The sequence below is a fragment of the Chrysemys picta genome, chromosome 19 (genome assembly GCF_011386835.1).
Source record: "Chrysemys picta bellii isolate R12L10 chromosome 19, ASM1138683v2, whole genome shotgun sequence".
Lineage (NCBI taxonomy): Eukaryota > Metazoa > Chordata > Testudines > Emydidae > Chrysemys > Chrysemys picta.
The window spans coordinates 1091495-1118278 of NC_088809.1; the positions used below are offsets into that span (position 1 = coordinate 1091495).

Sequence of the window (26784 nt, forward strand, 5' to 3'; positions counted from 1 at the left end):
AACTCTGAGGTTCTACTGTATTTCACTCTCTGCTTTATTTCACATGTAATGCCACTCCCCCCGAATCCCTCAGTGTGACCTACTCTGTCATTCCTATATATTTTGTACCCTGGGATTATCATATCCTACTGATTATCATCATTCACCAAGTAATGCCCATTATAACAATGTCCTCATTTAATACTAGGCACTCAAGTTCTCCCATCTTAGAATTTAAGCTTCTTGCAGTTGTGTACAAGCACTTCTAAAATGTGTGAATATTTAGTTGTCTGCCTTACATGTGGTGTAATTGAACGGGACTCTCTTTCATTTGACAGTTTCTCTTCAGTTCCTACCTGTACTTCATCAACTTCTATCCTTTCCTCTTCACTAGGATGCAAAATATCCCATTTAATAAATACTCCCCTAAGGGCTGCATCCGTCCAAACCATGTGCTCCTCCATACCTGTCAGCCCAGGCCTTCGTTTAAAAACTCTATGAACTTTTTAATCTTACATGCCAGCAATCTGGGTCCATTTTGGTTTAGGTGGAGCCCATCCTTCCTTTATAGGCTCCTCCTTTCCCCTTTTCTAATAAACCAAATTCCTCCTCCAAACACAATTGTTTCAGCCACGCATTGAGACCCTGCAGTTCTGCCTGTCTGGCTGGCCCTATGGATGGAATTAGAAGCATTTCAGGGAATGCTACCATGGAGCAGGGGGTTGACAATTCAGTAGAGGGCATTCCAGAAACACTGGTGTCCAAAGACATTATGAGCATATAGTAAAGGTACCAGTTATAAAACCAAACCACCTAGTCAGGCAGAAGAGGGGGGACCTCACACACAGCTAGTACCTGAAGCTGAAAACAGCTCTTTCAGCTGTCTTGAGTCAGTATGTGAAGACAGACTAAACCCTCCCAGGAAGAGGCAACACCACCAGACAAAGCTGCCTACCTCTGTCCATGCAGCATTCAGACACTGCATCACCAAGCAACGGGACTTGTAGCATGGAAGGAATCTGCATTGATTAACAGCTGGAAGAGGGGCTAAGGAAACCAGGAGCAGATAAAAGACATACTAGACAAGCCATCTTAAATCACAGAAATGGCACAATGAGAATGCTCAGGTGACGCTCAGAACCTCTGCCAGACAGCCTAGTGCTGGTAGAGGCAAGGGGGGTGAGGGAATATTTGTTAATTGGACCAACGTCTGTTGGTGAACAAGACAAACTTTTAAGCTCCACAGAGCTCTTCTGCAGGTCAGGTATGTGGCGCTTGCAAGCTTGTCTCTTTCACCAACAGAAGTTGGTCCAATAAAGACATTACCTCACCCACCTTGTCTCAATTAGAGCTGGTAAGACAGTTTAAGTGAAGGTTCAACACAGTCTCGAGTCAGAAGAGGGGAGAAAAAGAACCAATTTCAAGGGACTTTGCGCTGCTCAAGAAACGTCTCAAAACATGTCTCCCACTCAGTGCCACAACACAGGAAACACCATCAAGATGCACAAGAAAGGGAGTGGCAAGAACTGATGTGGGAACTAGAGGATCCAGCTCTCTACATGAGCAAAGAGCCATCCGGCTTGCTGCAAGGAGCCAGAACGAGTGCAGAGCTCTGGCACCTGAGCGTCAGCCCCAGCTGTGAACAAGGCACCAAATAAGGGAAGGATTCTGGCGCATCAACTCCCAAGGAAAAACTGTTTCAAGTTAAAAATTGTTCCTTCAGGTTTGGAACTAAATTTCTGTATCTGTTCTTTATCAAGTACAGCAAACTTTCCTCAACAGCAGCAAAGCTTCTGTGGAGCAGAAACTAGTGTCAGAATCAAAATGGGCTGCAAAAGACACGTCCATTAATCAAGAGACACCAGCTGCAAGACTGCATGAAGAGAACACATCACCTCCACTGGGAGGCTGTGAGCACAGCAGGCAGCTCTCCTAGGTCTAGGGTGTCCTCAGTGGTGAGGGGCTTGGCCTGCAGACCCCTAAACTACACAGTTCAGCTCCAAACCATCTACCACATCTGTCCCACACACTTGGTGACTGGTGGGTTTACTGGTAACCAGCCACTAGTGGCATCAGTCCTTTCTGAGGCACAGCTTCCTTGCTCATGAGTTTGTGCAATAAGGTTCAGTGTTCCTTCAGCCAGGCACCAGCTGGGACAATACGACTCTGCCCGCTCAGGGGACACACTGCCAGACCTTCCATCATGCTCTATAAGATTTTCTCTTCCAGGCTTCTTTCGCATTTCAGCCCCTTTGCTAGAACTGGCACGTTCATCCATTACAACAGCAACACCAAATCTGCAGCACCTCCCAGGCACACCCAATCTGAGATCTCATCACACTCCAAACTAAGCAGGGTCAGACTTGGACAGTGTTTGAATGGGAGATTGCCAATGAAAATATTACATTGATACAGCCCTTTGTATCTTCAGAACACTCTAAAAATGTTAATTTACTAATCCTGGAAAACCCAGAGAGCTGCATGGTGAGGTGCTGGTCAAATAGTACAAGGTGCTTTTCCCTTTTCCTACAGAAACCCTTGCAAGGTACTGGTGGGTGCTGTGTTGTTAGAGGGGCTATCTTTCACAGGAGATATAAAACCAAGGAGTCTTTAAGATGACATGGCAACTTTTGCAAGAATATATGCGTTAACCATAGCATTGTGGCCAAATTCCAACATCTGGGTAATTATATTCTGACTAAATTCTCCTACAATATCAAATAGATACAGAACTCTCCTTCGTCTCTTGTCCTAAATCACTATTTAATGCTGTTTGCTGTTAGCAGTTTCCATGTCCCACCCCAGAACTGGCTGCATTTCAGTGTTGGTACAAGTGATTCCTGTGTGAAAAATGTATGTGCATGCACACAGTTTGTAAAGAACTTCGATTATTTGGGATTAAGAAATTATACAGAAAAGTAAAATCCACTTTGCTGATGCTTGTGGTACCACTGTAAAGAGGTCCAGAGCCCTGAAGTACCACAGACTTGTGACACACACCTGTACCCTCTATGGCAAAGGGAATGTTGACACGCTCACCCACCCCCCACTGCTCTGTTGCTGCAGGAGGCTGGGGGATACTGGCTATGATTCTATGGCAGGTTTGATCGTTGTAAGAAATTACAAGTCAGCATCTCAGCAGAGGAAACAGAAACCCTTAGAGAAGCTCCGGTGAAACAGACAAGCCTTCCAATCCCCTTCTCAGGGCACCGCCAGGTCCCATTGCAGGCTGGTGGGATAATGAGCAAGGGCTTTGTACACAGAGCATTTTAGTAAAATGACACCAGTTAGTGGAGACTCCATTGGCTCTTGCCAATTCTGAACAACCAAATGTACCTGACCAATACATACACCGTACAATATTTATCAACGAAAACGGCATTACAGTACCCAATTTTCTCCTTCCCAGCACTGGCCACTCTAAAATATGCCCAAGATACTCCTCAGACAAGATGTCAGGTTAATGTTCAATGCAGAGTTCTCTACAAGTTGGCGCTGGTGCTGCAGGTTGTTTGGGACACGTGTTCTGCTCTTCATGCTGAATGTGGCTGTGCAGTACGGGATGGAATAGAGGGCACTGGCCTCAGCAAGACAAGTGACCCAGGCAGACCCATTCTTTGTGCTACGGGGTGAGGGAGAGTCTGTGGGTTCAGTGTTGAAGTGGAAGGCAGGGTACAGCACAACAGATTTCACAGCACACTACTAAGCAAACGCTCCTTAAACCAACTCGTTTTCACTAGCAGTGAGGCGGCTTCCCCCTTCCTGTAACTTAGCGACTCCACAGATACACAAATGATCATTGATAGAACATTAATTCTGAGAGGCATGTGAGGGATACATTTAATAGCTTTTAAAATCAGAAGGGATAATTGCGTTCATCTCATCTGAAATTCTGAATAACCCAGGCCAGAGAACCTCACCCCGGTTCCCACATCCAGCCCATAACTTGTGGTAGAGCTAGAGCAGAGCTTTCAGAAAGAGACATCCAAGTGATGGAGAATCCACCACAACCCCTGCTGAGCTGTTCCAATGGTTAATTACAGTCACTGTTAAAAATGTGCACCTTATCTCCAGCTTGAATTTTTCTAGCTTCAAGCAGTTGGATCTTGTTATGCCTTTGCTAGATTAAAAAGTCCTTTATAGTCAGACATCTTCTCCCTGTGTCATGCTTTTACAGACTGTGACCAAGTCAACATTTAGCCTTCTTTATAATAAGCTCAATAGATTGACCTGCTTGTTTGTGAGCTCTGTGCTGAACCTGCGCTTCTTAGAACGATGAAAAATTGCTCTGTGGTGCTGTTCCACTGGTGACCCAATTTCTAACTGGTAGAAAACAAAGATGATGAATACTTAGTCCTGCCTTGAGTGCAGAGGACTGGACTAGAACCCTTCTCGAGGTCCCCTCCAGTCTTACGAGTCTATGACTCTAGGATATTTCCAAGGAAAGCCAATCAAGTGAAGGTACCGATGAGCCATTTCCAGGGGGTGGCTGCCAGCGTCCCCCCTCCTAAGTTATACCCCACTTGTTATGTGTCACAAAGAAGGAAGGGGAGAAAAGCCCAGGAGAGAGGACTCTCTCTCATTCCTGCAATAGGATAAGAACCTCTCCAGAAAATAACAACATTGTGACATATAATTCTGATGAGGTCAGGAGAGGTCAAGCTGAGAGGCTCACTTCTTCCTTGTGGGGTGAACCTGTCCAGGTAGCAGTATATTAGTGGTGTGGTGTGGAGGGGATTCAATTCAAAGGCTGATGCCTCTGTGAAACCCAGGAGCATGCACTAGAATATGTGTCATCTGAGATTCAAACAAGCTGTCAGGACAAAGTCTCTGGAAAACCAGGTTTCAGTCTGTTCTATCTGCTGAAAAGGTCTGAAACAGGACTATGTTAACGCAAACTGGATACCTATGAGAGCACGCCAGCAGGATCTACATGGGGCAGTTAGAGTGCAATACATTACAAATCAAACTCCTCTAGAGTGCTTTGCAAGCACCATGTAGACAAGCTCTTAGACCAACGACAAAAACCATGGAGGATTGTTGAGCCTACAAGCACCTGCCTCATTCTGGGAAATCTACCAAACACTCTCCTGACACTCCACTTAGTCCCTTTCCCAGCACTGCCAATTACTACCATTGCTAGGCCTAAACCGCAAACTCCCTCCTTCCATCCTCAGCAATGCCCCACTCCAGAGCCCAGACCAGCACATTCACTTGGGAAGGATGGATTCGTGTAGCAGCAGGAGGTGGCTGGTTAGAACGAGGAGGGGGCTTTGGCCACACACAAATCCCTGGCTCCTCAGCAATGATGGGAAAGAAATGAAGACAGAGTGAGTCACAGGGAAAGGGCCTTTCAGGAAGACAGCATTTGCTTGTAAATCTAGCAAGTTCGTTAGAACCTTCTCTACTTGTCCAAGCCTTTCTGAGTACGGGGGATGTAAGCACCCTTCCAAGGCACCGTAATGTTCCAGATACCCACTAGCATCAGATGTCCATAGCTAGAAGGAAAGCACGTCACACAATCTCTCCCCGTCAAGCTGTATTAGTCCCTACCTTGGTCCTCACATTTAAAAAAAAAAAAAAACATTCACCAACATGGTCTGAAAAATCAATACCAACTTCTGGAAATTCTTACTGGTAACTAAGCCCATACTTTCTGGGTAATGACAAAAGGTCAAGTGAGTTGGAAAGCAACATGTGGGTTCCACTTGACATGCACGCACAGGATCTATTGGTAATCGGGCCTGATGAGCTGTGACAGATCTCAGCAGCACATTGGGGAAGGCCCATGGAAGAGCTCAAGAGCCCAGAGCTGGGGAAACGGCGTTGATTCTTGGGGATCTCTAGTGCCGCTGAGACAGGAGAGGAGGGCTCTACAAATATTTTCAAACAAAAAGCATAACTAAAAAAGGGAGTTCCGTGCAAGCCTGGGAGAGTGTGTAACTGGCAGGCTAGAGGGAGCAGAAGCCAGTGCTAGCTGCATGGCTTATGTCACGTCTCAAGCCCAGAGAGGCTAGGAATGTGGTTTTAGTGTTTAACCAGCCTCAACTGCAGCCTGGCACACTCTGCTTCCTCCCGAGAGAAGGCCTCTCTCTGTTAGAGGAAAGAAACCAAGATCACAGCTAGAAACAAAACGGCTCGAGTAAAAATAAAGCCCAGGGTGGTTTGGTGACCGAGGTCACGTTAGGAGGCGAAGAGTTTGCAGGCTGGGGGATGCACTCAGAGGTGCTCACACTGCCAACCAAGAGAAAAATTACAGTGGGGAGACAGAGAAGAGAACTAACTCAAGTCCAGCAAGTAACAGGTTGAGAAGCCCCTTCACACGCCACCTGCACTAGGCCTGCTCCCCAGCTCTTGACACATAGTTTGTAAACCGTTTCCTAAACACAAAGGAAAAAAACCCCAGACCTTGACCTGACCTCCACAAGTGAGTAACCAAAACCCAACAGCTTCCTGCAAGCCTGTGGGGGTGGAGACAGGACTCTGCTTGGGGTGGGAGATGAGAGAAATCAGGAAGCAGGTCTCTAGTGAAGGCGAGAATTCAAGGAGCTTGCCAGGGCATAGCGGGGAGGGGAGAGGAAAAGCTTTGGGAAGCTGGCCTTTGGCTGCCTGCTAGCACCTAGCATCCTCTCCCCAGAAATCTCTTCTCTTCCCTTCCTCACGGGAGCAGCACTTCTGGAGCATAATGCAACAAAGCAGTTGATACAATTCAAGGTAATGCAGTAAGGAGGACAGGGAGCAATTACTTTTATTTTCCTGCCAAAGCAGAACACAATACACGGGCGACAGCAGGGCCCCAAGTCCGACATTAGGGAGCTCATTATCCATCTAGCAATACTTGGACAACCAGCCCAGCCAGGAGTCACCCTGGCTGGAAATATCCATAGCCAACATGCAAAGGAGACAGATTTCCTGAGCCACCAGAGGCTCCCTTCTCACTCCAATGTTCTAGTGCCTGCTACAAGGCCCTGCACTCAGCTGGCCCTGGTGCTGAGCTGTGGGGAGTATGAGCCCGCACTGGCTCATGCACTGTCAAAGAACCAGGAGCCCCCCACACTGGAAGACAAACATTCCACCTCTCTGGAGCACCTCATTGTACAGCATGAACACGAGGGTCCACGGCTGTCAGGCTATTAGATAAGTGCCTGGGGCTTGGCTGGATTAACTGGTGACCTGCCCACCACTCACAGTGATTTTGGGTAGAGATGGAGCACACGGCGGCGGGTGAACATCCTATAAGGATTAAAAGGCATTAGTCCTGAGCTAACGGTTTCTGGGGCATTAACTCAAGTGGTGAGTGCAGCCCTGTCGGTTTCCCAGCGCATACATACTGGGTGCCCTCTAACCTTTCATAGAGCTGTGCTCCAAGAGAACAGTAGGCGGAGAACGCACAGAGCCTGCTGCATCAAAGCGTTTGTGCCTCAATTCCCGATTGCACTGTTTACACTGGAAATAGAAGCCATGTCTGCTTCAAGTTACTCTCCAGATCTCAGCTCCCCGAACAAAAGGGTCACTCTTTGCCTAGGCTCCCCACCCGACCCCAGGAGGCAGTAAAACAAGGAGACTTGCACTTCTGCCAGCAGGTATTATTCTTCCCCAGGCAGGCTCTTGTAAAACCAGAGCAGGCTGACTCTCATCATAGCCCTGCACGGAACAGGAAAATGTACGAATAGCTTGAAGCCTAAGCTAGATGCCAGGGCGCTCTCAGTGGCCCAGACTCTCTCCAACGTCCTATGGAAGCAGCATCAGAAAGCTGGGAAGATTGTGCTTATGGCGCCGTTAATTCTCAGTCACGTCATTCTGCTCCTGAGAGTGCCCGCCTCTACTACTTCTGCACAGTCGCAGTATAGCCCCCTCCTTTAACTCCTGTCTTTGTGCTGACCCCAGAACCCTGGGCCACCCAGCTAGCTCCATTTTGAACTCGGCTCTCTGGGCTGCCCTCCACCTGCCACCCCAAAGCTCAGCCTACTTTACTTTCCCCTCTGTCCAAAACACCATGATTTAACAATTCTCTTTAGTGGCTTGGGAACCTCAGGCCTCCCCTTTAACTGTTCTTTAGCCTCTGGGAACTGTGCAGGTGGTACAGTCACGCTAGCATGAGCACTATGACTGAGGAGACAAGTTCCCGTTAGTCTGACGAAGTGTCAGAAAAGATGCGTTTTCTTACTGGAGCTCTCCCCCTGCGAAGGGGCAGGTATAGGATTTTAATAACACACCATTTCAACTTTTGTCTGTCGCTTATTTCTAATTATATGTAGAGGAAAAGAGCTACAGGAAACGCTGCAGATGTTAACAGCAGCTCCCTTCACACACGACTTCACTAGGCAAGGGAGTACTTCTCTGTGGTATAGCTGTAAGTGCAAAGATGTATTCTTTGCTACTACGGTGCCAAGCACCTCAGAAACACACAATGCTCCCAGAGAGAGCAGGGCAATCCCAGTGTGAGCGTGGATTGGATGGGTGGGATTGATACACAGGCGAGAGCAGCTGAGTCACGCTGGGTGAGAGTGAAACAGAGGATCCAGGACAGAGGAGTACTGCAAAGCTATTCAGCTAGGCTGAGAGGAGATTTTATTCTACATCTCTATGAAATCTCATCACCAGCCACAGAAGCCCAGACTCGGAACAGACTTTAGGCTGAAATTAAACAGATGAGGAAACCAGCTATTCCCCTGCCGCCCCAGTCAGCACAGTCACCCAAGTGACCCAGCACCCATGAGGAACAAGCACATGGAGAAGAAACAGCAAATAGAACCCAGGGAAAACGGATGTGAAACACAGAGGGGCTGACTGGGAAAGTGACCTTGCTCTCTGCTGAGGGCATCTGCCCTACAATGAAAGCAGCATGCAGCCCAGGCAACCTACAGGACTCATCAATGCTCCTGGACAGACAGACAGCCAGAGTCAAAGGAAGTGCCTCCTCCCACCTTTGATTACTATTATGGTTACAGGGATGCATCTGGTGTCTAGACACCATGGTGATGGGATGATTAGACAAGCAGTGGGTAGAAGAGAATCATTCAGAAAGGACGCGCTGGTGAATGAGGGAAGATGAAAATGGTCAAAGCTGTCCTGACACAAACAGAAACAACTTGTACCCAGCCATGAAGAGAGCCAGAGAGAGACAAGCATGGTCTGGCAAGCTCCATGAGCCAGAAGAACCCAGGGGAGGAGATGGGGGTGCAGGGACAACCCATCTGATCTCAACTGCCTTGCAAGGACAAAGAGGTGACCTTGCATTTTCATAAAGCACCACTTCCAGCTTCAGACCAGCATTTCCCTGATCACCTAACAACGAGCAGATTTTCCAATCAAGCACAGTACAAGGGATACTTGGGGAAAGGTCGGGGGCTAGAAGGGCCCAGAGCCCATCTCCAGCCAATTGTAGGTGACTGTGAGGGCACTGCACAGAGAGGTATCGCCTACAGATCTGACACTCAGCGCAGTTCATGCTCCGTCAGCTACCCTCGCCACCTCACCAGCTCTGTCACACACCCTTCCCACTCTCACCACTAGCACTCACACCCACCACAGTCATTTAGAGAATTAACAGCAAAATCAAGGACATTATGCACAACGAGCTATGCTAATGCAGTGTTAAGACTGAGACATTAATCACCAAAAATGAAGATCTTCCATAGGTATTTCCAACGTACCCATTACCTTAGTATCTTGGCACTGAACAGAAAGGTCAAAACCCCACTACATTTAGTCTGTAAGAAGGCATCTGCTCTCCTCATTCCTTTATGCAGCTACTGGTGGCATTCTATTGCTTGTTTGCAGAAACGAGGCTGATTTGTTCTTTCAGTTGCTGCTACTGAGGAGGAAGGCTTGTGCGAAGAGCTGCTTGCAATGAGCTTTGAACTGCAGTTCTACTAGTCCCACTGTAACTGCAGCTTTGCCCCATTGCATTGATGTGCTACTGCAAAAGGGCCTGTCATTACAAGGGCCCACAATACTGGCAAGGGACACATTAGTCAAGAAATAACTAGTATTGTGCAGGGGACAGAAAAGTCTTGTGGCTAGAGCACAGGACAGGGAATCAGGAGACCTGGATTCTGGTCTTAGCTTTGCCACAGGCTCTCTGTGTGGCCTAAACTTTCCATAGCGGTACGATACTGTCCTACCTCAGAAAGGGTATAGAAGGGTTAATTCATTACTGGTTGTAAAGCACTCAGACCTCCACAGAGGAGGACAAGGTATTATTTAATTATTACAACACCTCTCTGCTCTAACCTTAGTTGCACCTATGGAGCATGTTGCACGATGATGTGAGGAACAGTCTACTGCGATGCATAACCAAAAGGCAAGGCCACTGTGGGAACCTTAACTCTGCACTTCCTGACAGGGGTGATTAAAATCTCTGACTCTGAGTAACATTAACACTTTCTCAAGGAATTGAGAGAACCTGGACGGTTTGGTCCCCTGGCTCACAGTGTGCTCACCAAGCTGCCCCCTCTAAGTATCCCATGTCAAACCTAGATACAGGCCCAAGGCAATTGCAGCCAGTGGCAGCCAGGAAGCAGGGACCCAGCTCTTGGACTCACTTTGCACTACTCAGCTGTAAAAAACCTAAAAAACAATGGAGCTGGTCATTGGCTCAGCCACTTTCTTGCTTCCCTGCATAGGAACATGCACATGGCAATCCAACAACCATCAGGAGACCAGTGCACCAGCCCAGCACAGGCTAGAGTGTCAATGCTACACATTTCCAAGAGACTTCAGTGCAGCTGGAGAAAGACAGACAAGGAGAGCTAAGCCCCAAAAGACGGCAGCATTATAACCCAGGACCGGCATTAGCCCTCTGGGACATAGCCCAAGGCAACAGGATGCCCTCAGCATGCAGGCTCCAGGCCAACAGAGAAAGGGGCCAGAGCCAGGATACCTCAAGGAAGAGGGTTGCATTTGCTGAGCTCTGCTGCCCCCTGGAAGATGTGATGTGGTAAACAGTGGCAGAAGAAACCGCACCAAACCTCTAACTAGCCGTTTTTACAGCGCTACAGGCAAATTACAGGACTGCACTGTAATCTTCTTGGTGATAATGATAATCAGCCTAGTAATTTGTCCTTCTCCAGCCTTTTCCATCTCACGGTCTCAGCCAAAGGGCTTTACTAACCCGATGGCCAGCCTCCCCCCCCCCCGAGGCTGGTGTCATTATCCCCATTCTACAGAATGGGAAAGGAAGGCACAGAGAGGGAAGTGACTGGCCCAAGGCACGCACGGAGGGAGTGCGAAGCTGAGCAGAGTCCCCTGCTCAATAACATACAGAACACACGTCAGTGCTAGCATACGTTTCCTGTCCAGAGAACAAACACTCAGTACGTGGCCTCTCTGCTGAGCATGCCAACCAGGGTCCAACGATGCAGACAACAGGATCCCAGGGAACAGACTCAGGATAACCATTTTCAGTCACCACTGCCTTGACTGGATTTGAAGTAGCACCTAGACAAGAAAGGCTCAGGAATCGGAATCTCTTCCCCAATTCCCTGGGCCTTATATAACAGCTATTTTACAGTATTACACTCAATCCTTGAGTGAGGGGACTTTCCCCTCTCCCTCGCCTGCTCTTGTCCAGAAATTAAATACCGCTTCCCCAGATTGGGAGCATGTGGTGAAGTAGGTGCCTCATGTACGCATGGTCCCAGCACACCAGAGTCAGCACAGAGGAGAGAACACTGCTTAGCTCCAACCTTGCCTAGTGCTAAAGCTGGTGGGGAAGGCAACACAGGAGACAACGAAACAGTTTAGATTAGTCTATAAAAGAGCATCCAAAATCCTGGCACATGTTCCTCTAGGACAGCGGTTGTCTCCCCGCCCCTTCAGTGAACTTGTGTTCCTGCTTCATGTGATCAAGGACTGATGTTCTCTTAGGTCAGCATTGACTCTCCTCTGTGCTTGGCACAACCTCATTAGGAGGAGAAACAGCACCACATAGTGGCAAGACAGAGCACTCCTCAACCCCCTTGTAGTCACTATGCTAGTGGAAAGAGCCGGGGCATACACAAATGAGGATGACAACAGAGGAAAGAATGAAGGAGCAAAAACAGAAGAACTTCATGCACTGATCCTGGTGTAAGATGTTCTTGCCTTCTTAGCTCTCCTCACTTTCACTTCTGTATCTCTGGCAGCAACAGAGAACACAGGCCGGTGGGAAAAGCCATTCCCCGGCCTTGTGTTTCAAGCACATGCATCAATCCAAGTCTAAGAAGAAAAACAGGCCCCCAATCTGTGCTGACATTGTCAGCGAGCTGCATTTCAGAAGGGGCGTAGCAACGCCATAAGCAGAACGAGGCTACAATATGCTTAGTGCAGCTGAAGACAACAAACCAGTTCTAATAACGAAACGATCTTTGTGGAGGTCTTGGCCCTACCCTGTGTGAAGAACATGTCTCCCACCCCTAGTCAGGTATCCCCTTGCAGCTGTCTCCGGAGAGGCTGCTCAGAGCTCTTATGCAAGGTCTCCTGCATGCAAGATATGCCAAGAACATGTCTGCATTCCTAGAGAAAGACAAAGCTCCAAGCAGGTGACCTCCTAACAATTGGCTTGTTCAGCTTACAAATGCATGGGCCATATCTGACTCACAGAGACTCACCCTTGCTAGGGACAGAGATGGGACCTGTGAGAGATGCCTTTGGTTTAGTCTTTCCCTTGCAAGAGGAAAGGAAAGTATCTGGCTTCCAGCACAATAAACAACACACATACTACACCTACAATAGAAGTTAAATCCCTGCCTTTCACCCTCCCTGAGCACGACTCCGACCAGGTGGCTCTAGGGAAAAATGTCCCATTTCCAGGAAAAGCCCCAAAGGCTGGAGGATCACCAGCAATCCACAGCTCCTAACTGCCGACCTCCCCATTTCCCATCTCTTTGTGTCACCTAAATTAAAGCCCCTCAGTGGAAGCTTTTTGCTGCCTCTTCCATCTGTCTCTTTACAATTCCACGAACAGCAACATGACCACATGTTATCAAAGAATAGGTGATAACAACATGCCTTAAACACAAGAAGCACAAGGTCACCAGCTCCTTAGCCTGACCCGGGCACTGCTGGCATAAGAGAAGCCAAAACACTGGAATATTTAGCAACAAGAAAGCAAACTAGATGCAGTGTCATTCAATTGCATTCCAAACATATGACACCAAAGACAACAGCAGTATTCCACAGAACTCACATCACTGGGGCTGAGGTTCCCAAGCCCGTTGTCCTGCTCAGACTCCCTGCCGGATTCATGGCCATGGGAGCAGCGGGGGTGGGAGGGATGAATCCAGATCTCCAGCCGAGTGGCGTCATCTCCAACTTGTCGGAATGTGGACTTCTTGCCCTTCCCCCATCTGCTGGGGCTCAGTTCCAGCACCTGATGCTGCTTTTGTTCCATCTGCTCAGCCTGTGCAGACAAGACAGAGAGATTCAGAAACCTCTGGGATCATGGCTCAGGAAAAGTAAGTTGTCATTTCATTTACCGGGAAAAGAATCTGTCAGAAGCCAGCAGTTCCCCCAGCTTGCAAAGCACAGCAGCTCGCTGCCTGCTCTGTTGTTTGGCTGCTGGTGTTTAGTAACCTCAGCACTGGTGAAAGATGCTAGATTGAGTGTCCAGGAGTTTGAAAGACTTTATCTAGCCACAAAACACCTACACAGCACGAGCAGTGCACTGCCAACCTGTCACACCTCTGATCTGGAGCGTCCACCTCTCAGAAGAGGAGAGGAGGGGAGCTCAGTCTCCATGGCCCACCTGAACTCTTGACTTATTTGATAAACCCACCGACTAGCACGCCAAGTAGGATGGTGGTGACTGTAATGAGGTGGATCCCTGTCTCACTAGGAACTGGGGCAACTTTCACCATCCTGCCCATCCAGGCTAACAGCCATTGATGGACCTATCCTCCATGAACTTATCTAGTTTTTTTTTGAACTCTGTTATGGTCTTGGCCTTCACAACATCCTCTGGCAAGGAGTTCCACAGGTTGACTGTGCATTGTGTGAAGAAATACTTCCTTTTATTTGTTTTAAACCTGCTGCCTATTAATTTAATTTGGTGACCCCTAGTTCTTGTGTTATGAGAAGTAGTAAGCAACACTTTCTTATCTACTTTCTCTAAACCAGTCATGATTTTATAGACCTCAATTATATCTCCCCTTAGCTGTTTCTTTTCCAAGCTGAAAAGTCCCAGTCTTATTAATCTCTCCTCATACAGAAGCAGTTCCATTCCCCTAAGCATTTTTGTTGCCTTTTTCTGAACCTTTTCCAATATATATTTTTTGAGATGGGGACCACCACATCTGCACACAGTATTCAAGATGTGGGCGTACCATGGGTTTATATAGAGGCAACATGATATTTTGTGTCCTATTATCTATCCCTTTCTTAATTATTCCCAGCATTCTGTTTGCTTTTTTGACTGCCGCTGCACATTGAGTGGATGTTTTCAGAGAACTACCCACAATGACTCCAAGATCTCTTTCTTGAGTGGTAACAGCTAACTTAGATCCCATCATTTTATACGTATAGTTGGGATTATGTTTTCCAATGTGCATTACTTTGCATTTATCAACATTAAATTTCATCTGCCATTTTGTTGCCCAGTCACCCAGTTTTGAGAGATCCCTTTGGAGCTCTTCACAGTCTGCCTGGGTCTTAACTATCTTTAGTAATTTTGTATCATCTGCAAATTTTCCCACCTCTCTGTTTACCCCTTTTCCCAGATCATTGATGAATATGTTGAATAGGACTGGGCCCAGTACAGACCCCTGGGGGACACCACTATTTACCTCTCTCCAGTCTGAGAGCTGACCATTTATACCTACACTTTGTTTCCTGTTTTTTAACCAGTTACCAATCCATGAGAGCACCTTCAGCATGTCCCAGGGCTAGAGCAATACACCCCTAGCACTCGTCAGGAAGAACCTGCAGGACATGGCAGGAGGCACCATCAAGGAGGGAGCAGCAGCACCTGCAGCATCAGGCAGCCCCGCACCAAGACTCACCTTGCGTTTTGTCTCTTCAAACAGGCTCATGAGGCTCTCCTTGGCTGTGAGGATGGGGTTGCTGGCAGCCAGGCTGCGCATGTAATAGTACACAGCATCCAGCTTCCTCCTCTGCAGAAACACAACCAGAGACACAACACGTCACTCTGGAGAGTGCCGTATGAGCCCAACCCCAGGCCCCTCGTCACCCTGTACCTTCTTGCACACCCACAAGTGCAGACTGTCATTCACAGCTAAAAACAGAGCAGCCATATCCTGCTTCCAAAGCACATCCCAGATGCCATGCGGCCTTGGACTCTCCCCAGGAGAACACATTTACCTGCAGCCACCGGCACCAAGTCCAAGCCTCCATGCACCTTGGGGAGTGCAGATAAAACATCCGCCCAAAGGCCACAGGCCCAGTGAACCTGGCACTGAAATGGACCGGTTTAGTTGGTGACCGTAGAGAGTATCGACAAAGTCCCAACCTCACACTGTCCCTCACACTGCAAGTCTGTCTGTCTATGGGATTTGCTTTCCCCCCATTCCCATTGTATCTAAGCACCTCACAATCCTCTTCACATCCCTGTAAGGTAAGGAAATGCTCTTCTACCCATCTTACAAACCAAGGCCCAGAGAGACTAAAGGACTTGCCCCGGGTCACACAGAAACTCTGAGGTGGTGCTGGGAGCTGAACCCAAGACTCCAAGCCCCAGGCTAATGCCATAACTACTGGACTATCCTTCCAGTCAGCATCTCCTCTGCTGCAGCAGGGACCAGAGCTATTTGTGCGGGTCATTACCAAAAGGCTTTGTACCCGCCAAGACCCACTCGGAATTAGAGTTTCTCCTGAAAATTGACAGCCACACAGACACCCACAGCACAGAACTCAGTGGCTCCGCACGCTGCTCCGAGTCAGGGTGCTCCGAGTCAGGGAAACACATCTCTGAACCCTGCTCTGGGTGACAGAGGAAGCAATTTTCAGCTATTCTGTTTTAACATGGCATATTTCAGAGCTCATGCATTTCAGCAGACGTTTGGTCACTGATCCCTCCACTCTGGCCTGACACTTCCACTGGCTGCCATCAAATACACCCTTTCCAAAAGCCTCCCTCTTCCCAGAAGGATTAACAAGCCAGACAGAAGAACCACCTCGCTGGCAAAACCTACCCCAACTGCAGCCCTAAAAACCTGCCTGCTAACGTCCCCAATGAACACGCTGCCCTGTGTCTTTCCCCAGCCCACAGCCAGCAGGTTCAGGACAGGACTGTTTAGAATGTGAGCTCACTAGGACAGGGACTGGGTCCTCAGGGGTGGGATCAGGCAGGACAAAGGGTAGCCTGCCAGCCACTTTCACACACTAAACTCTAGCAGACCCTTGCGGGGTACAGAAATGTGGCACATGTGGCTAGAAAGGTTCCTTTGGTTAGAACTCTGGGCACCAAATTCAGACTTACACTATAAACTCTCAAAACACAGCATGCAACTGAGCTGTAACTACCCCAGGCCCAAGAGCTGCAGACAGGCCAAGGACTAGAGCTCCTGTTGCCCATATCTGACTACATGTCCCTTTTACCTACGGTGCCCTCATCATTCATAGCACAGCCCCATCATTTGGTGACAAGCATGCTACAGGCCCTCCCCCCACACAGCCACCTCCCCAGGAAGGACATCCTCTATCACCCAAGAGGCCACACCGCATCTGGTCCCACATGCACAGAGAGGCTCTTACCGTGTAGATAGCCAGCAGAGCCAACTGATTATATGGACGGCCATTTTTGGGGGCAATGTGCTGAGCCTTCAGATACCAACTGAGTGGAGAGAGAGACACAGCAGGTGACTGGCAAGACACTGCAGAGAACCAGACCATTAACAACAACACAGAGAATCCTTCCCTTCATTTGGGGCCCCTTTCATCACCGGCACATCCAAGGAGGGCAGGCTCTCTGCCCAAGTGGCCAGGGCCTGTGAGCGCATGCGCAGCCAGCACATCTGCTACAGCCCTGTTAAGTCCCTTTGAGAGTTGTAATCTCCAGACGGGCACACGATGGAGAGGGACCAGCAGACGAAGTGTCGTGTGACTGCCTGCTGCAGATGAGGACAAGGAATGCTCCTCGCTCACTCTGAAGAAGACGAGGGAAGTATCTCCCGGGGCACCCAGCAGGAATCATAGAATATCAGGGTTAGAAGGGACCTCAGGAGTTCATCTAGCCCAATCCTCTGCTCAAAGCAGGACCAATCCCCAGATAGATTTTTGCCCCAGATCCCTAAATGCCCCCCTCAAGGATTGAACTCTCAACCCCAGGTTCAGCAGGCCAATGCTCAAACCACTGAGCTATCCCTGGAAGGAACCAGGTAAGGCTACCCAGTGGAAGCTGAAAAGGACTCTGCTGGCTGGGACCACGTGTTTTGTACTGTTTTGAATCCTTTTGTGATGGTAAAGCTACCCCGGAGGAAAGGACCTGATTGGAATGGTAGTTTGCCCTTTATTTTACATTCCCTAGCGGATGTATCTGCACATCAGTGTACACCAGTCTATTCCACATGCCCCTGTCCCAGGGACAGGGCTGGTCAGATGGGGGTGAGCCTCCTATTCCCCTCCCTCACCCCACACAGAAGAGTTCCACAAGAACACCAGGCAGAAGGTTTCCAAAAAAGTCAGAAAGCTGCAGTGGCTAATCTAGTTCCCCTGCTCTGCACATTGTCCCTTACAGAAAAGCCCTGCTATGCTTTAGGGCTCTGCTCTCTTTGCTCCTCACGACCAATGCCACATTATCTGCCCTACATGCTGGGCTTTGCCTTGCATACAGCCCTGATCAGAAGAGGGCATTTATCACAGGCAAAAATAGAGTGACAAGAGCCAACAGGTGCCACCAAATCATGCTGCAGCCAGAACACATGGATGTGAGAACCTCCACTGGTGAGAAGCAGTCAGCAGGAGTTCAGCAGAAAACAAGCCAGCCACACTGTCAGACCCAACAGTCTGCACCACCATCACTTCAGAGACCAGCACAGCACAGCTTCCACATTAACACTCCCTGACAGGGGGCAGAATCCATCAGCCAAACAAGAGTGCTTCTTAGGTGGCAGATTAGTCCGTCCAACAACCCCTGCATCCTTTAATCTTGTTGGACAGTAATCAAATGGGAAGCATGGAAGGTCTGCATTGGCCACAGGCATAACTGGGTGTGAAATGAGGTGATGCCCTTGTAGCTAGGTACGGTAATAGCTCTGCTTAAGGTTGAGGGGGAGGGTACATTACCTGCGTGCTTTCCCATAGTTTGCTGTGTCATTCGCTTGCTCCCTGTACCGGCAAATGTCCCCCTGGCAAATCATACACCTCTGGGCACTGATCAGCGCGTACTTCACCTTGAAAAGAAACGTTCAATCCATGCTATGCAAACTCTGCGGCCATTGCTCATCACGCGCCGCCAGGGAGACGGGGGTTGCTGTTTAGCTGGAGTTTGTGACGAACTGGGGATGGTCTGCATTGGGGGATGGGAGACTGGCCAAGGGAGGATACCTGAGCATGTAATGTGAGAACCCAGGAAGGGGTTAGAGGCCAGGTGACACCTTTGCCCAGGAAACTGAACAAAGGCTTGGGGGAGGAGATGCTGGAGGGAGAGTTTCAGAGCTGGCTGGTGGAATGGCTGGGAGGCAGACGGGGCTCTGACCCCCCAAGGAGGCTGTGGTGCCCTGGGACCCCAAGATGCACCTAATTGGGGGGGGATCCTGTTGTTTGTGCCTGCAAGACCTGTCCTGGACTGTGTTCCTGTCGTCTAAATAAACCTTCTGCTTTACTGGCTGGCTGAGAGTCATGGTGAATCGCAGGAAGCCGGGGGTGCAGGGCCTTGTGTCCCCCACACTCCGTGACAGAGTTCTTGTGAAAGGTGCTGTAAGAAAGACTTATTTTCTCATTGCACATGTGCTGTTGCTGCACATGCTGAACAAGCTCCCCTCCCCAAAACATGCCCTACCCCTGCCCTGTGCAGGCTCCGTGGCTCATTCAGGCCTTGTGCTCTCTGCTGAGACTGCCTATCAGGGGATAGTTGTGATGTGGACAGCTCCCCACTTGGAAACGGAGCTTGCTAGGTGACCCCGCTCCTGCTCCACTGCCCAGGGCTGACCTGCTACTAGGTCGCACACAAGCGGCACTGCCCTTCTGTCTCCCATCACTGACCTGGCCTCAACAGAGATACAAAGAGGATGTTCAATAAACGAGGCACTGGTCATGGTTCTTTCTAACACCTGCTCCCTCTCCCAGCCCTGGTCTTAGTGCTGGGGCAGGGAAAAATTCTTCTCCTTTGCAAAGAAATGGGACCAATAAACACACTGGAGCTGTTTAACTCTGGGTTATCAGAACAACTGAGCAAATATTCCTGAGAACATGATGTTATCGGCATAAAGAGCTACCCACCTCCTGAGGATGCCATGATAGATATTTCATCAGAGAGGGCTCAGAGCTCTCATGGGAGACATCATGTCCTGGAAGGAAAGCCTACTTACCATCTTCCGCAAGGGCTTGCTGCGAATGGCCATCCCATCCATATAATCCTCCAGTTTGAACTGGTATGACACCTGCAGCTTCTGAAGCAAATTGTCAAAGAAAATAGTGCCCTGAAACAAACAAGCAGACAAACAGGATGTCCCTCAGTGATCGTGAGTACAAAAGCAAGGTCTGCCAGCCACAGCTGGGAGAGCCCAGCTCGCTCACAGCCAGCACTGCTGGGTGGAAGGCAGAAGAGAGCCCGCTCCCTGGGGATTTGTTTCTTTAAAAAAAAAAAAAAAAATTGCCTTCTTTTAGGATCTGTCATCCAGGGATCTAAAAGCATCTAACAATGACATCTTTGGGAAGCAGATCAGTATTATCTCACTGTATAGGTAGGGAAACAAAGGCCTTGTCTCCAGCAGAAAGGTGCAGTGGTTTAATTAAAGGTGTGATTTAAACCAATGTAATTCAATCAGTAGAAAAGTCTGTGAATGCCCTTATTTAGTTCAGTTTAAACTAGGCTTATTTTGGTTTATTTTAAACTAACTCCTAACTGACTTAAGCCAAAACAAATCAAGCCTGGCTTAAACCATAATAAACAAGAGGGTCCACACAGCTGTTGCATTAGTTTAACTACATCAATTTAAAATCACACCTCTAAGCTACGTCTAGACTACGCACCATGCCACAGTAAAAAGCAGCCGAGTTCACACCACAGTGTGTAGCTACGTGAGTCAGTGAAACGCTCTGGAAGAGGGGAGATAGTGGGAAAAGCCTGCAGCAACTCACCCCTACTAGAATCTTTCCCTGCTGCTGGACACTTTTCAGTCTGCAGGGACAGGCTTCAGCAGCAAAAAGCCACCACAGCCTTTCCCCATAGCCGGGCAGGGCTCCACGAGGGGTAGCAGAGGGCAGAGCTTTTCCCCATGGCCGGGGAAGGCTCCAGCAGGCTTCAGAAGTGGGGAGCTGCTGCCTCCCCCCCACCAGAGCCTTTGCCCACCCCCAAACTTTTCCTGCAGCAGGGAAAAGCCTTAGCAGTGGGGAGGCAGCCAGACATTACATGGCACGGAGGCACGGCTGGGCAAGTAGAGAGTGGTGTAGAGCATGTACTCGTGTACGTACCCCGACTCTTCAGGCATGTCTGTACGTGTCTAAGCTATGTCTCGCCAGCTACACTGCTACTTATACCTGTGCTAGTGAGGCTATATGCATATGTACACTACACACCGCTGAAAGGAACATGCAGTGTAGACCTACCCTTAGTTAAACTGGTGCAAGTGTCTCACATAGACAAGCCATGAAGAAGAGAAGTGATCTGCCAAGGCCGTGCAGAACTGGAACAGAATCTAGGTGTGCTGACTCACCACAGCCCTGTTCTAACAACTAGAAAGCACTTCCACGTTTCTCTTCTTACCTCATCGAGAAGCTGAAGCAGTTTGTTCCGAATTTCCTGCCCGTTCTCCCCTAGCGGATCCTTGAGGAGCTGCCGGAATTTCTCAATCACCTGATAGAAGGCGTTCTTCCAGAGCAGCTGATCCACATTCTGGTTATCGGAGAACTCAATATCCATGAGGATGCATCGTTCATACAGTTGCAGCATCTCTGCTCTAGGAGACACAGACAACAGCTGACACAACAGCAACTGAACAGCTCTGCCCCGCTGTGCTAGTTCGAGCGCAGACTCAGAGCTGCCAGGGAACATTTGCTGAACTGCCCGCTACTTCCCCATCCAACACAAGAACGAGATGCCAGCAACCTCTCACTGTTCCATTAGACAGCAAATAAATCCCCTCACCAGTACACTCCTGCAGAGCCATCTGAACAGTTGCAGTCACACACTTCTCCCAGTGCAGGAGGGCGAGTGTGAAAGGAGCCTCTCTCTGTTCCTTCTGGCCTGTCGGAGAGAGAGAGTGCTCCTGCCACAGCCTCATTGCTGGGATCTCCCAGGCAGGAGTGAATCTTGGTACTGAGAGGGGAATGTACAGACTTTCAATGACGATCCAATGCACAGAAGCCCTTCCCCCCTGCTGCCTTAGCCCCCAAATACCTGTTCATTCTGAGCACTAAATTTATCTGTGCAGGCGAGGGAAAGAGATCTAGAGGGCAGGGAAAGTCCTACCATGGAAAGAAGGGTGCACCAATCTCCCCTCCTCCCAACCAAAAATAAGTCACAAATTCATGACAAAAACAGAGACTTTATTCCCTTTGTCTCTATTCCCCACCCCTCTTCATTTCTCTGTGCTTAACTGCATCTGGGAATGCTACACCTCCCCAGGTCGACCATATAAAAGGGGGGAAGATGAGAAAGAGACTCACTGTCATAGAAATCCGGGTCCTCCCCCACAGCTCTCCAATGGCCAGAGCAGAACTGTTCCCTACATTATGTTCTCTAGAGCTTGGACCATTCCAGCTGTAAATGACTCCACAGCCCTTGGGAGATGATCCCGCTGTCAGGAAGGTTGCTCTGACGTTCAGTCTACATTTCCTTTGCTCATCGTCAGCCCACTGCTCCAATTTTACCTTGTTGGCCCACCTTAGCTAATTGTGTTCCTTTACTGGGACTGGAGGAACTTGTTTGTGAGGAGAGGCAAAAACAGCTCAGTATATATTGTAGCTTGGTTAAGTGACTCATTGTCAAAATCTATAAGTCAGTAACAAAAACCAGTGACTAAGAGACCAAGGAGGCAGAAAAAGCAGGGTCTCACCCTGGCCACAGACCCCTCCGCATGCCCCACAGAGTACAGGCTAGAGTAGCTGTGATTCTTGGCTATTGTTAGTTTTTACAGACTAACCCAAAGCACTTCCATATAGCCCTCTGAACCACAAAACAGCAGCAACCTTCAGACCAACAGTCCCATTTCCCTCCCCTCCCGAGACTGGTAAACGTGAAGCTACACTTCAGCCAAGTCAGGGAAGCCAGACAACACACAGGTAAAGGGGTTCCCAGGGAGGATGCCTTTGAAAACACTCAGCAGGAAGAATGACGACAGAGTGATCCATGCCATCTCTTCTCCTTGGCCTAGGACTCCCAATCAGATCCGGCTCTGAGCCGCCACACTCCCAGGCCACCCATGCACAGTCATTCTCCTTGACACATGACCATTTGCCCCCTCTGCTATATCCTACGTATGCTCTCTGTGAAGCACACTGTAACTTGTCATCACACTTCTATTTGCCTCCGCAGACAGGACTACCACCAAATATTTGATACAGTCTTTTCTGCACATAAGTGAGCTGTACAGCTGGGATGCTTGGCCCAGAAATATGGACATATTACCACTAGCATCTTCAGGCAGTTTGACAACAGATAAGGTGCTGCTGCAACTGCTGTCTCAAGGATGGTCCTTTAAGATGCCCTGGAATAGCTAGTGCTATCTGCAGTAAAACATAGCAAAGTCCTGTTACGTCCCTCCATGGAGCTTGGATTGTGAGAGTCCGGAAAACACATGATAGGTCTAGAAATTAATTCACTTGCTGAACCTGCTGCTGTCAGCTATGAAAACAAGTCACCAGAGAAGCCCTGGAAACAAGGAGGTCACTGAGTGAACATGGAAGCTGGAGAGCAGGAGCTGTTGCTGTCATGAAGCTAACTACAAGGGTGCCAATTTCATTTCTTCCTCACTATGTGGCAGCATCAGGCCATTCCCACTGGAGGGCACAGAGTTTAACAATGTCAGCACTGAGAGGCTCTACTCAGTTCTAAAACTGCCAGCATTATTACATCATTATATAGCACCAGAACCCCCCAGAAAGAATACCAGATGTGTGGTCCCTGCCCAGAGGCACACACAATCAAACAGATAGTAAATGAATATAACAGACTGTCTTGTGGATCAGACTTGGAATGCAAAGCCTGCTGGACAGAGACCAGGGACACAGTCATCTTACCAGAATGGCTGAGAGCATGTAAGTCAGGGCTTGCAGTCGCTCACCTCCCAGCCACCACCAGGCCCGGAAACGCTCCAGAGCCAGGAGGCACTCCAGCAGCCCCACTCCTCTCCTCATAGCAATGCGATTCTCTAACTATAAAAAGCTGAGACTTAGCCACCAGCCCAGAGAGCTGCTGCCTGTGCCTTTCCAACGTCAGGCCACCTACCCATTTACAAGGCTGCTTCTGCACAGCCAGTGGAAGCAAAGGTTCTCCCTGGGTTTTCTTCACTCAGTTACCCACAAACCCGTTAGCACAACTGCAGACATGGCTTGCCACATGCTAGGCAGCCACCCCCCGCCGCTCTGGAGTGTAGCTGGGCCGTGCCCAGTCCCTTTCAAGCAAGTGCCCAAGGACATATCAAACATTTGAGGGTGGTATTTCTGCAAACATTTACCCAATGGGGATGATGCTGTAGCTCATCCCCTCCCCCAGCCCGACACAGCATAGCCCAAAGTGAAAGCTTCAAACCTCAGTTGTGCCATCTTCTCAAGACCCTCAGGGCTGATGCGGTCTCTGGAAAGCAGGTTGCTGAGCTGCTGTTCCTGGTTCCCAGCCTCTCGGAGGAGTTTGCTGAGCTCCTGCTGCTGTATGTTCCTCATCTGCTGTTCCATCTCAGGACTCAAAGGGGCAGAGGGGAGGGGGCTGCAGATATACTGCCCTGACTGGCCTGGATATCCGGGGTAGTAAGCTCCTGGGTAAACACTGTTATTGGGGCCCATCTGATATGGCAAAGAATACCCTCCATAAGGATACTGAGGACTTTGGCCTTTTGGACTTGGGTAATAATAGGGGTTGTCAGAATTCTGAAATTTGTAGTAGGAGGCCTGTGACTGGCGTGCATCCCCCCAGGAAGTGGGACTCACTTCATCATCAGTATCTAGAAAATGAAGCTGTGAGGTCTGGCTCTTCAGAGCAGGTTTTTGGTCCGGGTTGTTTGGATCCCACAACCTGCGCATAGTGCCTCCACGGCCCCGGCCTCTGGGCCCCTTGCTGCCGCCACTACCAAGCAGGAGCCTGGGCCCAGACTGAGTAGATTCGGGAGAGCCTGCAGCACTGGCAGAGAGGTCTGTGTTGGCAGGCAGGATGAGAATCCCACGGCCTCTCCCCTGAGGCTCCCTGCCCTTCACCTCCACAGCCTCTATGGAGTCACTTACATTAAAAGCCTTTGGAGGCTTTTTCTTGTCTGTGTGCGCCACAGGGATGTCTCTGTTCACAGACTTATTATCAAAAGTGACGCGCGGAGCTCCCTTGACCTCCTTCCCATTGCTGCTCCACTCACTCTCACTTTTAGCCCGGCTCTGCTCTCGGTGCTTTCTCTCTGAATTCCTGCTGGCGCCAAATGCTTCTGTCTCCCCAATTTTGTCATCTTCCAGAGAGTCAGTGGAGGAAGCAGAGAGCTGTTTTTTAGGACGGCTTCTCTCTTTGGCCCGCTCCTGTCGCTTCTTTCCCCCATCAGCCAGTGGGGCTCCATCTGTGCTGTTGTTGCTCCCTGCTGAGCTGGTGCTACAGGTGCGGTATCGGCTCCTCCGTTTGTCAGAGCGGGAGTATCGCTTTGTAGATCCCAGCTTCCCCTGGATCAAGTCATCACTTGATTTCCTGACCCTCTCAGCCCGCTCTACCTGCCTTCCTTTTTCTCCCCTTGTGGTTTTCACTCCCTCACTAGTCAGGCTTCCCTCCCTCTCCTCTCTGTTAAGTTTAGTTCTGCTGCTGTTGCTGCCTTTCCCAATGTCCCTTTCAGTCTCTTCATCTCCTTCAACTCTCAGCTGTTCCATCTTACTGGCAATTTCATCATTGGCTGGCTGGCTAGCTGCCTCCTTGGCAATGGTCTGCAGGCGTTTCCCAGGCTGATAGATCTGCTGGTCCGGCTTCTTGGTTCTCCTGATGATCCTGGGACACCAGTCATCTGAGACAGAGTGTTTATCCAAATTCTCTTGGCTCTGAAAAACAGCTTTACTTTCCATCTCTCCATTTCCCTGGGAGGGACCATTCTGCTTCTGGCTGTCACCTTTGCTGAGATCTCCAGTGACCTGAGATCCCCCTCCAGTACCAGCAGGATCTTTGTCACTAGCAGTTTCATCCTTGGATTCCTCAGATCTGGTCCCTTCATACGCTGAGGCTTCCTGTTTTAATAGTGTGTGTTTGTTCCTAAGCCGGGAGAGGCCAGGCTTGTAGATTTCAAGGTCTGGACGCCGGTTATCTTTACGATGCCTGGGCTCCTTCAGTTCCTTCATGCTCTCTGTAAAGAAGAGATAAAGAGTCGGGGGTTATTCCAGTTATGGAGCAGCAAAGCAGGATAAGAGTTAGAGAGACAGAAACATTAGAGAAATGTGAAGAGTCTTTAATGGTCTCAGGGTGGCTCCAAGAGGGGCAGAAGTTTTAAAATTGAGACTATCAGACAGAGCTGAAGTTCTTTATCTGGGTATTATGTGAAATCACACAGAGCAGGGTGAGAAATGCAAGAGCAGGAGGCAGAGAGGAAACCTAGGACTCTGAGCCTGTGGCCTTATTTCAGGATACATATTGTTATTATTTGTTAAGCACCTCCAACGTACCCCTCCCTGTACAGAACACACGTACAAAACAGCCTTAGCCTCAAGCAGCTTACGAGCTAAGAAACAGACAAGATACACTGGGAGACCCGTAGCAGAGTGCAAGCGAAGGGTTTTGTTGCTGCTGTTTTCCTGATTTCACCCTCTGCTCCCCGATCTGCCTGTTGGTGGTACACGTGCCTTCCCCTCTGCAGCTCTTGCCATTGGGAACAGCTCCCTGTACTTCCCTGCCTCATTTACATACATCTCATTTCAACTCAGCACTGAAGACTTCTTTTCTCCCGGGCCCACAACTCGTTACATTTCTCTCTGTGCAATGATATTAATACTAGAAGTACTTAAAAGAACACAACTGACATGAAAAAGACTATGTAAAATAATGTCATCACATGCAGCAGCATTATACATTATTCTTATTAAATCTGTATCTTTGGCTGGGGTTTTACATCATATTATAGAATGGTTTCTACTTCATACCAACTGAAAACCACCACTAAGATGGCCTCAGTAGTACCCAGCAGAGGGAAATCACTCAAAGCAAGAACACACCTCCCTCTGAAGCAAACATACTGGAGATCATAGATCCTCTCTCACTAATCTCCTCCCACAGCAGCCTAACCAATTCATTGACAGTAACAAATGAAGGCACCTCAGAGACAGTTCTGAGGTTTCTGTCATTAGAACACTGGATAAACTGCATCCATGACGACAGAGCACTGATGGGAGAAGCTTCTGAAATGGGAGTGATGACGGTGGACTTTTTCTAGAGACACTTGTCCTCTAGATAGTTGGGCACAGTTTGTTTAGCTGCATGAAACTTGATTTTAGAATTTCAGCTTCCCCAGTTTCTCCTTGAAGGATTTCATACGCCACACA

The 26784-nt window shown here is 49.0% G+C and overlaps 1 protein-coding gene across 4 annotated transcripts in view; it reads right to left on the minus strand.

Annotated features, from left to right (window-relative positions):
* Nucleotides 1-26784, minus strand: part of SMG6 (SMG6 nonsense mediated mRNA decay factor) — a 149185-nt gene that overhangs the window by 119888 nt on the left and 2513 nt on the right. For all 4 annotated transcript variants that reach the window (XM_065573418.1, XM_024105968.3, XM_008169011.4 and 1 more), the window contains exons 2-8: nt 23828-25595; nt 20843-21035; nt 19446-19556; nt 18202-18308; nt 16672-16750; nt 14961-15071; nt 13151-13363 (exon numbers count right to left, since the gene is read on the minus strand). In XM_065573418.1, the coding sequence (XP_065429490.1) occupies nt 13151-13363; nt 14961-15071; nt 16672-16750; nt 18202-18308; nt 19446-19556; nt 20843-21035; nt 23828-25590 (2577 nt within the window). In that variant the 5' untranslated portion in view covers nt 25591-25595. The remainder of the gene's footprint in view (nt 1-13150; nt 13364-14960; nt 15072-16671; nt 16751-18201; nt 18309-19445; nt 19557-20842; nt 21036-23827; nt 25596-26784) is intronic.